The sequence below is a fragment of the Schistocerca americana genome, unplaced genomic scaffold, assembly GCF_021461395.2.
Source record: "Schistocerca americana isolate TAMUIC-IGC-003095 unplaced genomic scaffold, iqSchAmer2.1 HiC_scaffold_62, whole genome shotgun sequence".
Taxonomy (NCBI): Eukaryota; Metazoa; Arthropoda; class Insecta; order Orthoptera; family Acrididae; genus Schistocerca; species Schistocerca americana.
Window position 1 is genome coordinate 668688 of NW_025726368.1, and position 16653 is coordinate 685340.

The following is a 16653-nucleotide window of genomic DNA, read 5'->3' on the forward strand; positions in this document are numbered from 1 at the left end:
GATTCGTGTTTACAATGGAATTAATTCGAAGAGTAAATGTTTCTATTATATTGCTCCAATGTCTTTAAACGTAGTATCGGATTCTGAGTGTGTGTGTACTGCCTGGATCTCGTGCGTGTGACTTGAAGAAAATCCAAAGTTTGTTCAATGTGTCAACACGAAATTGTGATCTCCAGCAGTCAAATTTTGGTGGCGTCTACCGGGGTATAAATGGTCAATGAGGGTACAGGAAACACCTCACTGCCTACGACAGGTGATGAGCTTGTCTTTTACACCAACCTGAAGACCTGCCGGCTTCCACAACACCATACACTTCAAAGCATATTGACACTACGTAAATATTGCTTGACCAGTGTTCCATCACGTTGGTTTCTTCTTTGCATTTTCAGTTCCATTTATATGAATCATGTGCTACATGCACAAGTCCTTTGCAGCTCGTTAACATCTCCTTAAAATACATTTCTTGATATAGTAAGTACATATACAAATATTTACAATTAATCATTACATGAGATAGTTACATTGTTGTCATATACTACATATACAGAATTAAATGAAAAATATAGTAAATTTTTTACGTTACATTCAATATCATTGTGCTGCCATGTGAATTACATTACATTCAGATTGAAATATACATTTTATTTGTTAGTTTTTTATTTCCCCGTTACACTTGCAACATTTGAAGATAATTGTGACAACTCGCTAGAATATTCAACTTAAAATTCATCTCGCACCCTGGAATAAAATTTACACATATTTCAAGCTTCAAGACAGCCCTCTGTAGGAGGATAGGTTCATGGGATCGTTGCTAACTACTTTATAAATACTAGTAAAGTCATACCCTACAGTGGACTACACAAAATAAAATATGATAAATAAAATTCATGTTAACTTAATATAACGTAAAAGTTCCTATACCTAATACCGTTTCTAAGTGTGGTGTCCCCACTATTGCTGTTTCTAAGAGTGGTACCCCTCTATTACCGTTTCTAAGAGTGGTGCCCCTCTAAATATCTTAGGATCCTACAGGTATGTATATCAGTGTGGTAAGTGTGTGTGTGTGTGTGTGTGTGTGTGTGTGTGTGTGTGTGTGTGTGTGTGTGTGTGTGTGTGTGTGTGTGTGTGTGTGTATATATATATATATATATATATATATATATATATATATATATATATATATATATATATATATATATATATATAGTTCAAGTCAATCATGTTCCTATAAAGTTTGTATAGTTCATCTCCTTCCTTTCATGAGTATCAAGCAATATAAATAAATGTTTTACTTAATAAATAAATAAATCTTCTTAGATAATTGCTGCTGCGTTCCATGCTGTATATCCATTCTGTATTTACCTTGTGGTACCTGTAAAATTCTATTCATAAATAAATATGTGTGTATGTCTCTCCATACTGTCAGATAATCATGAATTATATAATGTCAAATATTTCATCAACATGTATAAATTTTTCTAAGGAAGGGATGAGAGTATGAACCGCAACAGAGGACTGACGTTTTGTTTTCTCCTTATTCTCCTTTCTATTTAATGGTGCATTAGTTCAGTACAGTAGATGAGCTTTAATTATGTCATTAGATGACTGCTAAATATGTTCTCTTAAATAATTCTTCCAATCTGAAGTGTCCAAGCCTACATAACTCCAAAAATTTCATTACAAGTTCCCATTAGATTAGTGTTAAAGTGTTATAGATTTAAATCCTCTGGTATATTTCCAACAGTGGCTGCTGTAAATAATTCTTTCCACATAAATCTATTCTTTCACCTTTAGTTATAAGAATATATAAGACACCACATAAGTTATTATCTCAGGCATACCAATCTTTCAATAAATAATATTCTTTCCACTACTTTCATTCTGTATTCCATGAGTACATGTGATATAGCATTCAAATCTAGTTTCTCTCCTCTCAACATATTCACAGTTACTCATAACATTCTCACCTATCCATTATTCATTCTTCACAAAATAACATATAGGCTACTTATTCCTCAGCATTATATATATATTTTCCTCTTATTCATCACCACTTACTTTTTACTTCAACAACAATAATAATAATAATAATAATACCATTTTCTCATCTTATATACCATTTACCTCTCTCCATATTACTATTTGTCCTCTTATTAAACTAAAATTACATTCACTCATCTCATTCAGTCACTCACATCACTCATATCAACATTACTATTATCACATGCCTCCTAAAGAAAATAAGTCTGTTTAATTCTCTGCCTCCTCTAATGTGTATATGCCTCCTCTAATGTGTATATGCCTCAGTAGCAACTCCTCTTATAACCAAATATCTTATTAGCTATTGGATGGTTCACATTGCTTTCTAGACTTACCTGCATTCATTAGATTGTAAGTATCTGTATAACTTAAATGTAGGCTCATCATAACTGTGTATCATATTAGTTATCTTCTCCTCAGTAGCTAACATTTTACTGTATGTATTTTTTCAAATGTCTGTGTGGATGTAGACCTCTGGGTTTATGTGTTAATGGATATTCTAATGAATAACAGCCAGGGTGTGGAATATTTGCAATTCGGTATGGTCCAGAGTATAAGATCTGCCATTTCCTGTTTAAATGTTTCAGTTTTTTTGGGTTTAGGATGTGTTCTTAGTAAAACTAACTCATCAACTTGAAATGTTTGGGCTTTCCTGACACCTCTGTCATATTTCTGCTTTCTTTGTCACATAATGTTGTGTAAGCTTGTCTTACCTTTTCTTCTAAACTAACATGATTTGTTGTTGCTGTAAATTTAGGTAGAGGGTCTGTCCATTCATTTCTTTCTGTTTTATCCATAATTAATTCAGTTGGTGTGTATCCAGTAGAACTGTGAGTTAAATTGTTCACTATTTGTTCAAATGGTGCTAGATATTCTACCCATTTTGTGTGCTTCACTGGTGTGTGTGTTCTCATAAACTGTCCAAATTCTCGAAATGTTCTTTCTACTGGGTTTCCTGCTGCGTGAAATCTTGAAATTAAAATATGTTTAACATTCTGTTCTTCAATAAATGTCTTCCATTTTAAACTGGTAAAATATGCTGCATTATCCGTGATCATAACTTCAGGTTTTCCTATTCTTACAAAATAATCTGTTAATAGACGTCTGGTAATAGCAGTGGTAGAAACTGAACGTAAAGCATATAATTTTAAATACTTTGTGAAAACATCTAACACAGCAAGGATGTATTTCATTCCTCCACGTGCTTGTGGATAGGGTCCTGCAATATCTAAAGAAATTAGCTGTAATGGCCTCTTAGGTGTGATTGGGTACAATTCATTCATGCTTGTGCGATTAGAATATTTGGCTTTTTGACATATGATGCATTTCCTAATATTACTCAATACTCTTCGCCTTAAATTTGGAAAATAGCAATATTGTATAATCTTATCTGTACATTTGGTTACACCATAGTGTCCCCAAGTTCTGTGTGTAAATAAAATAAAATCATCAACATGAGCTTCAGGTAAGCAAATACACCAATGCTGTGATTCAGGGTTTCGTGGGTGAAATAATACTTCTTTGTGTAACGTGTAATATTTTTCAAGATGTGGGTCTGTTCCTGCACGTAATTTATTCTTTATCTGGATCCACCTGGGATCATTGTCCTGCAATATGGCTAACTTCCTGCACATGTTTTTGTAGTAAGGTGCAAATGTACCGTCATACATGAGTAAAATTTTGAAATCTGATGTTTGTTCTGTCACATCTGAAAATTCTTGTAGGCCTTGTGGCAAACGAGATAGAGCATCGGCTATAATGTTGGATTCTCCTTTTATGTATATAATATCAATATCTGCTTGTGTCTGTATGTGTGGATGGATATGTGCGTGTGTGCGAGTGTATACCTGTCCTTTTTTCCCCCTAAGGTAAGTCTTTCCGCTCCCGGGATTGGAATGACTCCTTACCCTCTCCTTTAAAACCCACTTCCTTTCGTCTTCCCCTCTCCTTCCCTCTTTCCTGATGAGGCAACAATTTGTTGCGAAAGCTTGAATTTTGTGTGTATGTTTGTGTTTGTTTGTGTGTCTATCGACCTGCCAGCGTTTTTGTTCGGTAAGTCACCTCATCTTTGTTTTTATATATAATTTTTCCCACGTGGAATGTTTCCTTCCATTATATTGATATTCTTGTAGTGATGCACACCAGTGTGCAAGACGTGAATGTAATAACTTGCATGATAGCAGGAAAGAAAGAGCTTGATGATCAGTATAAAGCTTAGTACGTTTTCCCCATAGAAAGTAGCGAAACTTGCGAAATGCTCATACTATGGCAAGTGTTTCGCGCTCGGTCACTGAATATGACTTTTCGCATTCAGTGAGCGTGCGGCTAGCAAAATTTATAGGTTTGATGACTATTTGTTCATTTTCTACATGAATTTGGAATAAAAATGCTCCGAGCCCATAGGAACTTGCATCTGTTACTAGGCAAAAGTCTGACGTCATGTCAGGATGACATAACAACGGTGCATTAACTAAAGCATTCTTAATCGCTTCAAAATCTGTCTGACAGAACTCTGTCCATTTCCAAATATTATTTCTTTTGAGTAAAGATAGAAGATGTGGACTGTTAAGAAGGTGGTAGGGTACAAATTTCCTGAAGAATGAAGATAGACCAAGAAAGGCTTTGAGTTGTTTACGATTCTGTGGGGATGGAAAATTCTTTATTGCATCAATTTTTCTTGAGTCTGGATAAATGCCTTCAGTTGATATGATGTGACCAAGGAATTTGATTTCTCTCCTCCCTAATGTCGTCTTTGATAAATTGATAGTGACACCTGCGTCAGAAAATTTAGTCAGAAGTTGCTTCAAAAGATTTACATGTTCTTCCCAAGTAGTGGTTGCAATGACAATGTCGTCAACATAAACTGTGATTTGCGAGAACAATTGTGGTCCAAGAACAGCATCTAAGGCTTCAATAAATACTCCAGCACTCACTCGTAGACCAAAGGGCAGAACACAAAATTGATAACTACGTCCCTCACATAGAAATGCAGTGTATTTACGACTGTTTTTATGGAGGTTCACCTGGCAAAATGATGAGCGGAGGTCGATATTGGTTAAATACTGTACATTATGAAATTTTAGAAGTTGTTCTTCCAAATTAATAGGTCGTGTCTTGATTGGAATTATAACTTTGTTAATTTCTCGTGCGTCCAGCACTAACCTTACACTACCATCCTCTTTATTAACTGCTAGTATCAGACTGCAATATGGTGAATGTGGCCTTTCAATGATACACCAAGCTTGCATTTTTTCAATCTCTTTCAAAACTGCGGGTTTCTTTGACCAAGGAATATTATAATATGTTCTACAGTATGTTTTGTGTGGTTTAACATCCATCTCATAAGTATAGCCTCTAATAATTCCAGGTTTTTCCACAAATTCCTCAGCAAATTGCTGCAAAACTTCAAGTAATTCAAGTTGTTGTTCCTTCGTCAGATATTCAGATTCTGTGCATTTCTCATATAAATCATTAGGTTTAATTCCCTGAGATACAGCTTCATTAAAAGTTAAATCACATATGTTTATTGCTGGTGGAGACACAAAATGTAACTGTTCAAATTTACCTTGTTTACTGTTTAAGTTTTTACCCTGTGTTAACTCTATTGTCAGTTGTTGTTGGTTTACGGTTAAATGACATTTCCCTTTTCCTAAATCTATGATTGCTTGATATTCATTCAAAAAGTCAATTCCTAATATGCAATGCATAACTAATTTGTCTACTACCAGAAAACTGTAATTGAGTGGTATATTTGAAAATGTGAAGTTAATTAGCACTTGAAATTTCACATTCTTTGATTTGTTACCGGTGGCACTTATAATGTGACAATTCTGGACTGGCAATGTTTGTATGTTCATTATTTGTTTGAGTTCATTATATAAGGACATTGAAATGACACTTGCTGCTGCTCCTGTATCTAACATTACTTCCACTTCATAACTACCAATGATAACTCGTGTTATAGCCTGAATAATCTTCTTTGTTTTACTGGTACTATTAAAATCTACATCCTGATATAATTCCTTTTCTATTTTCTTACTGTCATCATATCGGAGAAAACAAATCGTCGGTTCCGTTGCGCTCTGCTCCCTATTGACCGTAACTCGAGCGCTTAGCTCGGTCGTCGTTCGTTTTCTGGCAAATTTGGTTGTTGCTGTGGGTTGGGTTCATTGCCCAACTCAATAATATTTGCATTTCTGTCGCGCGTCACCCAAGTATCAGCTGTTTGGTTGTTGACATTACCCCGCGTCGCATCGGGTGTTCCGTTAGGTACAAATTGAGGGTTGCTGTATTGCGTGTGTCGTGGCGGTTGTCCATTGTGATTTCCCCATACATTATTTCGCCCATGACTGTAACTGGTATTGTCATTACTGTTATTCCTGCAATACATGTTTGGATGTTGTTGGATGTTGTTTCTCTGAAAATATCCTGGATGGTACGTGTTATACTCTCCTCTTTGATCTCTATAATTTCGGTTCCTTCTTCTGTTGTTGTTATTTTGAATATAACTGTTATTGTTCTGATTGTAATTACTGTTCGGATAACCATTATAGTAATAATTACTGTTTCCTTGCCAATGTTGTGAGTTGTTTCTCCTAATATTGAATGGATTTGTCCCACTGTAGTGTGAATTGTTTCTTTGAGTGTTTTGTTGTGGTGTCGGAGGCGGATTCCAATAGCCTCTGTCATTTCTGTTGTGCGTGTGCGAATTGCTTGGATGGATTGGATACAATTGATTGAAATTCCTGATCTCATCTCTGTAAACAACATCTATCTCATCAACATAACTGAAAAAATTCTTTATGTTGTCCTCGGACACTCCTATTAATTTATCATGGTAAGGAAATGGTAAGTGGCTTTTAAGTGTTCTAATTACATCTGGTAAATCTGCTGGTTTTGTCCAATATAATGTTTTGTCTAGGTAGCGTTCAAAGTATTGTCGTAAAGTCTCTTTCTTCTGGTTGTAAATTTCTGGATTGTATACTTCTCGTTTTAAACTTTGCTGTTCTGTGATCGACCAGAATTCCTCAAGAAATGCTTGTTCAAACTGTTCAAATGTTAAACATCGTCTTTTAATTGCTGCTCCCCACTTAGCTGCTCTTCCACGTAACAAATTTGTAACATATCGAATTTTATCGGCTCCTAACCAATGTCTCGGGAAAATACCATCAAAAGAGCGGATGAAAACAATTGGATGCACTTTGTCTTTCTCATCACATGAAAATGTCTGAAAGTATCCATGTCGTACTAATGTTTCATCAGCTACTCCTGATGGTATTATGGGTCCTGTATTTTGTGTCAAACTGTGCATAGTATGTGGTGATGTCTGATAGTAATTTTGATCTTGTGGTAGCATTGAAAATGGTTCATTGGGATTTGTGTCACTCATTGGTAATTCTATTTTCGACTGTGTACTGGGTCTAGCATTATTATGATTCTCATTTATGTTTTGGTTGTCTGTTATGGGTTTTGGTATCACTGACGAACTTGGTATTACATTCTCTTTAAGTTTACGTACCTCTTTCTGAATATTATCTGTTTCTCCCTTTACTTGTTCCTTTGTCTTATCAAAAATGATCTGTGTCATTGTCTCAAACTTCTCATCTAAATAATCATCACATAATTTGCATTCATGTACAAGTTTTTCTGCTAGAGTTGTGTCATTCTTTAAAGATGCTACATCTGCTCTGTCTTCAAGCTTTTCTAACTTTTCCTGTAAGGATTTCTGCTCCAATGTTACATCATTTAATCTGTCTGAAAGGTCTGTAATCGTCAGGTCTAAGCGTTCTTGGTTTGTTTTTACGGAATTGTGTGACTGTCGTAATTCGTTAACTTGGGTACTGGTTTTCTGTTGTTCAAAAACTACTGTTAACAATTTCTCATTACATTGTTGTAAGTCAGTTTTTGTCTCTTCACTGAATTCCACAAATACCTTTTCTTGTCTCGTAACCTTGTCTGATAAGTCAGTAAATTTCCTTCCAAGACTACTGGTGGTTTCTGTCAAGTCGGCAATTTGTCTTGATTGTTTTTCAAAATTTTGTTTTATGTCCCGTGTCAGTTCATCGAATTTAGTGTCAAATTTCCCAATGTCACGTTTTAAATTTTCATTTTTCTCGTCTAAAGCGTCAAATCTTTTGTCAAATTTTCTGTTTTGGTCACCAAGTAACTTCAGAATCTGGCTGAGCATGTCAGAGTCCTGTGTCTTAGTTTCGTCATTTTTTCGTGTCTGATTGATGTCTGGTTCTGAAGTTGACGTTGTCAATGTCACGTTTTGTCGCGTAGTACTCACTCTCCATTCGCCTGTATATCTGTTTAAATATAGGGGTTGTTGTCTTAATCGATCCGGTAAAATTATGTCTTGAACATCCTCCCTATTAAGTTCAATATTCATTTGACTGTCGGACATGTTTTGCAATGTGTCACTTTCACTAAGCTCGTCCGCGGAAACAATTTCTACGCGTCTAGCGTCCATCTTGCGATTTTCATAATTAATTGCAAATAAAATTTTCCAATGGTAAAAAAAAAAAAAAAATTTAAATATATGTTGAAATCTGAAATTTCTCTTATGGAAATGGATATTTCTATATGATTTCTAATTAGAAATTGAATTATTAAACTGGTACTGAAATTTCCCTCTCACAAATAAATGACTGTGAATATGCTCTACACTTACCATTTCCAATAATAGTAGTAAATCAATTTTAACTACAATTTGAAAAAATAATTTCGAAATAAATGGATCGGAATAAAGGAAGTACAGATGGCTGTTTGAAACTGGAAAAAAATGTAAATTTCTGTACTCACCAATTTTTTTCAGTCTTATGTTGCAAATGTAGCGTCAACTATACAGTTTTCAATCCAAAATTTTTCTTTCGCGTCCGTGCAAATTATTTTATGGAACGTTATCCTTTCCCTTTTTTTTTTTTTTTTTTTTTTACCAAATTAATTTTCTCAGCATGAAAATGAAAATTAACACACATTAATAACAGGGAAAACAATATTGTTGTAAATTTCATGCACGTAACATTACAATTGAAATGAATGAGACTTAGTCCAAATTCATTTTCTGATGCTGTTAAGTGGTTAAAATTAGATAAAATGTCCAAAATTTATAATAACTGCACTTGTATCAATCCAAACTGCACTTGTATCAAATCCGAAGATTGCAAGTCCTGTCACCAGGACGCCAATTGTAGTGTTACCTTTTATTATCTTCTCCTCATTAGCTATTGAAACAACATCGCTTTGCTATGTAATTTTAATTTTCACCAAAAGCACATTCAACACATCACGGAAAAATACACGTCTTTCGTATCAAGACAATAGAGAGAGACCTCCATTAGTTCTTAAAAACAAAAAAACTACGCAAAAGTAAAAAAAAAAAAAATTATTTATAAAATTGGTCGCTGGCGCAGCGCTCTTCTGCGTGCGCGATCGTAAATTATAACTTTGCGGAAGTCAAAGTACCATTACACTCTCTCATGGCCGTCAGTAGTTCTAATGGAATGTTGTCTACTACCGGGGCCTTGTTTCGACTCAGGTCTTTCAGGGCTCTGTCAAACTCTTCACGCAGTATCGTATCTCTCATTTCATCTTCATCTACATCCTGTTCCATTTCCATAATATTGTCCTCAAGTACATCGTCCTTGTGTAGACCCTCTATATACTCCTTCCACCTTTCTGCTTTCCCCTCTTTGCTTAGAGCTGGTATTCATACAAGTGGTTCTCTTTTCTCCAAAGGTCTCTTTAACTTTCCTGTAGGCAGTATCTATATTACCCCTAGTGAGGTAAGCCTCTACATCCTTACATTTGCTTAGCCATTTCGCACTTCCTGTCGATCTCATTATTGAGACGTTTGTATTCGTTTTTGCCTGCTTCATTTACTGCATTTTTATATTTTCTCCTTTCATCAATTAAATTCAATATTTCTTCTGTTACCCAAGGATTTCTACTAGCCGTCGTCTTTTTACGTACTTGATCCTCTGCTGCCTTCACTACTTCATCCCTCAGAGCTACCCATTCGTCTTCTGCTGAATTTCTTTCCCCCATTCCTGTCAATTGTTCCCTTATGCTGTCCCTGAAACTCTGTACAACCTCTGGTTTAGTCAGTTTATCCAGGTCCCATCTCCTTAAATTCCCACCTTTTTGCAATTTCTTCAGTTTTAATCTACAGTTCATAACCAATAGATTGTGGTCAGAGTCCACATCTGCCCCTGGAAATGTCTTACAATTTAAAACCTGGTTCCTAAATCTCTGTCTTACCATTACATAATCTATATGATACCTTTTAGGATCTCCAGGATTCTTCCATGTATACAACCTTCTTTTATGATTCTTGAACCAAGTGTTAGCTATGATTAAGTTATGCTCTGTGCAAAATTCTACCAGACGGCTTCCTCTTTCATTTCTTTGCCCCAATCCATATTCACCTACTATGTTTCCTTCTCTCCCTTTTCCTACTGTCAAATTCCAGACACCCATGACTATTAAAATTTCGTCTTCCTTCACTACCTGAATAATTTCTTTTATCTCATCATATATTTCTTCAATTTCTTTGGCATCTGCAGAGCTAGTTGGCGTATAAACTTATACTACTGTAGTAGGCATGGGCTTTGTGTCTATCTTGGCCACTATAATACGTTCACTATGCTGTGTGTAGTAGCTTACCCGCACTCCTATTTTTTTATTCATTATTAAACCTACTCCTGCATTACCCCTATTTGATTTTATATTTACAACCCTGTATTCACCTGACCAGAAGTCTTGTTCCACCTGTCACCGAACTTCACTAATTCCCACTATATCTAAATTTAACCTATCCACTTCCCTTTTTAAATTTTCTAACCTACCTGCTCCATTAACGGATCTGACATTCCACGCTCCGATCCGTAGAACGCCAGTTTTCTTTCTCCTGATAACGACATCCTCCTGAGTAGTCCCTGCCGGAGATCCAAATGGGGGCTATTTTACCTCCGGAATATTTGACCCAAGAGGACGCCATCATCATTTAATCATACAGTAAAGCTGCATGCCCTCAGGAAAAATTACGGCTGTAGTTTTCCCTTGCTCTCAGCTGTTCGCAGTACCTGCACAGCACGGCATAGTGAACGCATTATTGTGGCTGAGATAGACACGAAGCCGACACCTACTACAGTAGTACAAGTTTATATGCCAACTAGCTCTGCAGATGATGAAGAAATTGATGAAATGTGTGATGAGATAAAAGAAATTATTCAGGTAGTGAAGGGAGACGAAAATTTAATAGTCATGGATTACTGGAATTCGAGTGTAGCAAAAGGGAGAGAAGGTAACATAGTAGGTGAATATGGACTGGAGGTTAGAAATGAAAGGAAGCTGGCTGGTAGAATTTTGCACAGAGTATAACTCAATCATAGCTAACACTTGGTTCAAGAATCATAAAAGAAGGTTGTATACATGGAAGAATCCTGGGGATACTAGAAGGTATCAGATAGACTATATAATGGTAAGAGAGAGATTTAGGAAACAGGTTTTAACTTGTAAGACATTTCCAGGGGCAGATATGGACTCTGACCACAATCTATTGTTTATGAACTGTAGATTAAAACTGAAGAAACTGCAAAACGGTGTCAATTTAAGGAGATGTGACCTGGATAAACTGACTAAACCACAGTTTCATGGAGAGCATAAGGGAACAATTGACAGGAATGTGGGAAAGAAATACAGTAGAAGAAGAATGGGTAGTTTTGAGGGATGGAATAGTGAAGGCAGCAGAGGATCAAGTAGGTAAAAAATCGAGGGCTTGTACAAATCCTTGGGTAACAGAAGAAATATTGAATTTAATTGATGAAAGGAGAAAATAAAAAAATGCATTAAATGAAGCAGGCAAAAAGGAATACAAATGCCTCAAAAATGAGATCAACAGGAAGTGCAAAATGGCTAAGCAGTGATGGCTAGAGGACAAATGTAAGGATGTAGAGGCTTCTCTCACTAGGGGTAAGATAGATACTACCTACAGGAAAATTAAAGAGACCTTTGGAGAAAAGAGAACCACTTGTATGAATATCAAGAGCTCAGATGGAAACCCAGTTCTAAGCAAAGAAGGGCAAGCAGAAAGGTGGAAGGAGTATATAGAGGGTCTATACAGGGGCGATGTACTTGAGGACAATATTATGGAAATGGAAGAGGATGTAGATGAAGATGAAATAGGAGATATGATACTGCGTGAAGAGTTTGACAGAGCACTGAAAGACTTGAGTCGAAACAAGGCCCCCGGAGTAGACATCATTCCATTGGAACTACTGACGGCCTTGGGAGAGCCAGTCCTGACAAAACTCTACCATCTGGTGAGCAATGTATGAGACAGGTGAAATACCCTCAGACTTCAAGAAGAATATAATAATTCCAATCCCAAAGAAAGCAGGTGTTGACAGATGTGAAAATTACCAAACTATCAGTTTAATAAGCCACAGCTGCAAAATACTAACGTGAGTTCTTTACAGAAGAATGCAAAAACTAGTAGTTAAGCCGTTCTCGGAAGATCTGATTGGATTCCGTAGAAATGTTGGAACACGTGAGGCAAAACTGACTCTATGACTCATCTTAGAAGCTAGATTAAGGAAAGGCAAACCTACGTTTCTAGCATTTGTAGACTTAGAGAAAGCTTTTGACAATGTTGACTGGAATACTCTCTTTGAAATTCTGATGGTGGCAGGGGGAAAATACAGGGCGCGAAAGGCTATTTACAATTTGTACAGAAACCAGATGGCAGTTACAAGAGTAGAGGGGCACGAAAGGGAAGCAGTGGTTGGGAAGGGAGTGAGACAGGGTTGTAGCCTCTCCCCGATGTTATTCAATCTGTACATTGAGCAAGCAGTGAAGGAAACAAAAGAAAAATTTGGAGTAGGTATTAAAATCCATGGAGAAGAAATACAAACTTTGAGGTTCGCCAATGACAGTATAATTCTGTCAGAAACAGCAAAGGACTTGGAAGAACAGTTGAACGGAATGGACAGTGTCTTGAAAGGAGGATATAAGATGAACATCAACAAAAGCAAAATGAGGATAATGGAATGTAGTCGAATTAAGTCAGGTGATGCTGAGGGAATTAGATTAGGAAATGAGACACTTAAAGTAGTAAAGGTGTTTTGTTATTTGGGGAGAAAAAACTGATGATGGTCGAAGTAGAGAGGATATAAAATGTAGACTGGCAGTGGCAAGGAATGCATCTCTGAAGAAGAGAAATTTGTTAACATTGAATGCACAGACAGTGCCCGAACTCTTACGGGAATTGGCAACGTGCCGCAAGTAATGAATATAATGGGCGGGGGCACTACGAATATAGTGTGGGACAATACGTTGAGAATGTGGGTTTCGTGGGAGGAGTGCCAGAGATAAAACCCTGCAGTCGCGCTATCCTCTGTGTCCTCGGTGGCTCAGATGGATAGAGCGTCTGCCATGTAAGCAGGAGATCCTGGGTTCGAGTCCCGGTCGGGGCACACAGTTTCATCTGTGCCAGTTGACATATGTCAACGCCTGTAAGCAGCTGAGGGTGTTCATTTCATTGTAATAAAATAGTAGCATTTAGGTTTTGAAACCACATATTGCACTGAGTGCATTTGTCACTATATTTAGGTTCTGCATCAAGTGCCTCCTCATTATAAACTTCAGTAAATATTGTAGATGTTGGTTCTGTAAAACTTTGTGCAACTTCTTCCACTTTTCTTTCTACATACTGTTGTGTTCTTGTGCTTCTTATCTTACCTCGCCATTTAAAAGGGGACCTATTAGAGGCTAAATAAGATATGCTAACATTCAACACATCAACTACTTCACACTCAGGAATATAAACATCTGCATTGTCTTCCTCAGATCACATTCCAGGGATGATGATTATTCAGGTAGCCTACAACAAGAAGTTCAGTGAAATTTCTTTTGTAGTGAGTATAACCATTCCTGCACAACGGATGTGATGGTAACACAGTTAGTTCAGGACCGAGGTATTTCTGCAACACCGCTGACAGATTTCCAACAATTGGGAAGCGTTTTCACTCTCTCAAACACTATCTTCTTGTCTTTCTTCATCTTCCGCACACATCATTCTTTCATTCCTGTATTCCCTCTCTGACATCGTATCTGACAAAAAGTTCAAACAAAAAAACAAAACTCTGTGCAGAACAATTCATGTGCAAGTTCTCATTCGTTTGTTATAAGTGGAAGAAAGATGGAAACAGTACTGTCAATATGCATGTTCTACATTAGAAATTCAATGATGTGAAATATGCAGAATGTTGAAAAATTTCTGACACTTTACACAGAAAAAAATATTGCCCACTTTGATTGCAGTAACTACTAAGACATTAAGCAAAGAATATGTTGCAGTTTTTATGAGTTTAAAATGAAAATAGTTTATTTATTAACACAGGTGATACAGAGGTCTGACGTACATTTTTTCCACAGAAATTCACGATTGAGTTATTGTGGCTTGTATAATTTGACATGAAATTGCCCTGCCTGACATTCTCTTACATACCTTAAATAAAAGTGACACGCACGAAATCTTTAGCGATACTTAACAAATAACTGTTAACTTTCTGTCCACAGAAATGGAATCGCCAACACTCGCCTGCAACCCGCCAGACGACGTACTGTTTTGCGTCTTTGCCTATCTGCCCATCCCAGAGTTGGTCCGATGTGCTACTGTGTGCAAGCAGTGGTACAAAATTGTGACAGGATTCACCCACCTGTGGAAAGGGAAAAGGTACGTCAGCAATAGAAGTCCGAGAGAATCTGCCGAGACGTGCGCCGTATTGTCCATCGTACCGCTGTTGCAGGAAATCGAAATCAAGGTGGCCAAAATGTTTGAGGTGAAAATTTACTACCCGCAGTTGTTTCTGTCAGTGACAAACATGTCTGACATACGAGCTGTGCAGGACTGTCAGAGACTAGGGTCTACGCACGTGACAACTGATCTCAGCATAGCAGATATCGTCTTCTCTTCTCGTTCGCCTATCTGTTTTACGGCGCTCCGGACGCTGAAGATCGTCAGAGGGAACCCGACACTGACACTCTTCAAGCCGGGCACTAGGGCGGAATGTGCCATCATCTCTGCCCTGGAGCTGTGCCCATTTCTCACAGAGCTGAGCCTCGACGTAGAGTCCCTGTCGGCGAACTACTTGGACTCTCTGGAAGGGCTCGGCCGGCTGGAGGTTCTGAGAATCCACTGCCGCAGTCTGAACGACCTGACATTCCTACGGCACTGCTCGGATAAACTGGAGGAACTGGAACTGGAAAGTTGCGACGACTTGCCGTCGGCTGCGTACGCGGAGCTCCGCCACCTAGGGAAACTGCAGATGTTGCGGCTGTGCGACTGCCGTGTGGGGGGAGCGGATATGGAGGTGGCCGCGGCAGGTGTGAGGTCTCTCGAGAAGCTGCAGTTGGACCGTTGCGGAATGCTCTCGGACCTGTCCTTCTTGCGGTTCTGCAGCCAGCTGCGGGAGCTCCGCGTCGAGGCCGAGGACGTGGTGCTGACTGGTCTGAAGCACCTGCCCACCGGACTCCGCTCGCTCTGCCTCGTCAACAACGCTCTGACCGGTGACGAACTCTCCGAGGTGCTCCCGTTCCTGCGGCTGCTCGAGGAACTGAACCTCTGCAACACGGAGCTGGTCCAACTGGGCTTCCTCCGCTACTGTCGCAGACTGCGCCGCCTCTGCCTCAAGAACTCTACCTGGCCCGACACGTCGGAACTGTCGAGCCCGTGCAATCTGACGCGGCTCGAGACGTTGGTCCGAGAAGGTGCGGGGACGATGTGGACGTACTCTCCGGAACGGTGTTGTCACTGCCGCGACTGGACACTCTGTCGCTGGCCTACGTACAGGACGCCGCCGGGAGGTCCCTCAGCCAGTGGTCGCAACGTCGCGCTTTGTTGCTTTTCTGAGTTTACGGGTTGGAGGTGGATGCCCGTTGGGAACTTGAACACCTGAATAATTTGAACCTTTCTCCTTGTATGTCACCACTTAGTGTGCAACTTTACCAGTGAAGTCATCCGATTGAGTATGCCCCAAGTAAAAATCTATTGCTCGGATTGCTTTGTATAAACTTCTGTTACACGAGCTTTTCTAAGCAGAGGTGTCAACACCTGTATAGATTGATGTATATTTATTTGCCACATATGTTCATTTGCTCAATAAATGTTTCCCTGTGTAGTAGTGTGTGTGCACCTTTTTCTATCTTACTGGCAGATTAAAACTGTGTGCCATGTCAGGATACAAACTCGAACCTCACTTTTTGTCAGTTCTCCAGTCACGTTCCAGAATATCCCACACAACTTCACTTCTGCCACTACCACTTCTCCTACCATCCAAAGTTAGAAAGGACTTCCCTGCATACTTTACTGGCCTAGCACACCTAAGAAAAAAGATGTCGAGGGAAACCATTTACAAAAAGAACCTCTGAACTGCTGAGTGAACACTTAACTCTGGAAACTACACCTTGGCTTTGGCTAATCTGTTTCTCAAAAGTCTCACTTCTTCTAGTAGTTGCTAGTCCTGTGAGGTATGCAGAAGAATATCTGCGATATTTGGATGGTAGTACAAGAGGAGAAAGAGTCGTGACTACAAAACTGAATAAGTAAGA

The 16653-nt window shown here is 38.4% G+C and overlaps 1 protein-coding gene and 1 non-coding gene across 2 annotated transcripts; both read left to right on the forward strand.

The window, feature by feature from the left end:
• Nucleotides 1–231: 231 nt before the first annotated feature.
• LOC124587767 lies at nucleotides 232–16181 on the forward strand. The gene is made up of 3 exons (XM_047131449.1): nucleotides 232–253; nucleotides 14623–14779; nucleotides 14853–16181. The coding sequence occupies exons 2-3, from the start codon at nucleotides 14711–14713 to the stop codon at nucleotides 15999–16001; spliced, it is 1218 nt and encodes a 405-aa protein (XP_046987405.1). The 5' UTR covers nucleotides 232–253; nucleotides 14623–14710; the 3' UTR covers nucleotides 16002–16181.
• Trnat-ugu lies at nucleotides 13444–13517 on the forward strand. The gene has a single exon. It is a non-coding gene; the product is annotated as a tRNA-Thr (tRNA).
• Nucleotides 16182–16653: the final 472 nt, after the last annotated feature.

Coding starts and splice junctions, on each gene's coding strand:
- LOC124587767 (XM_047131449.1), top strand. CDS start 14,711: ATGTGCTACTGTGTGCAAGCAGTGGTACAAAATTGTGACAGGATTCAC. Junction 14,780..14,852: donor CACCTGTGGAAAGGGAAAAG/GTACGTCAGCAA, acceptor CCGCTGTTGCAG/GAAATCGAAATCAAGGTGGC.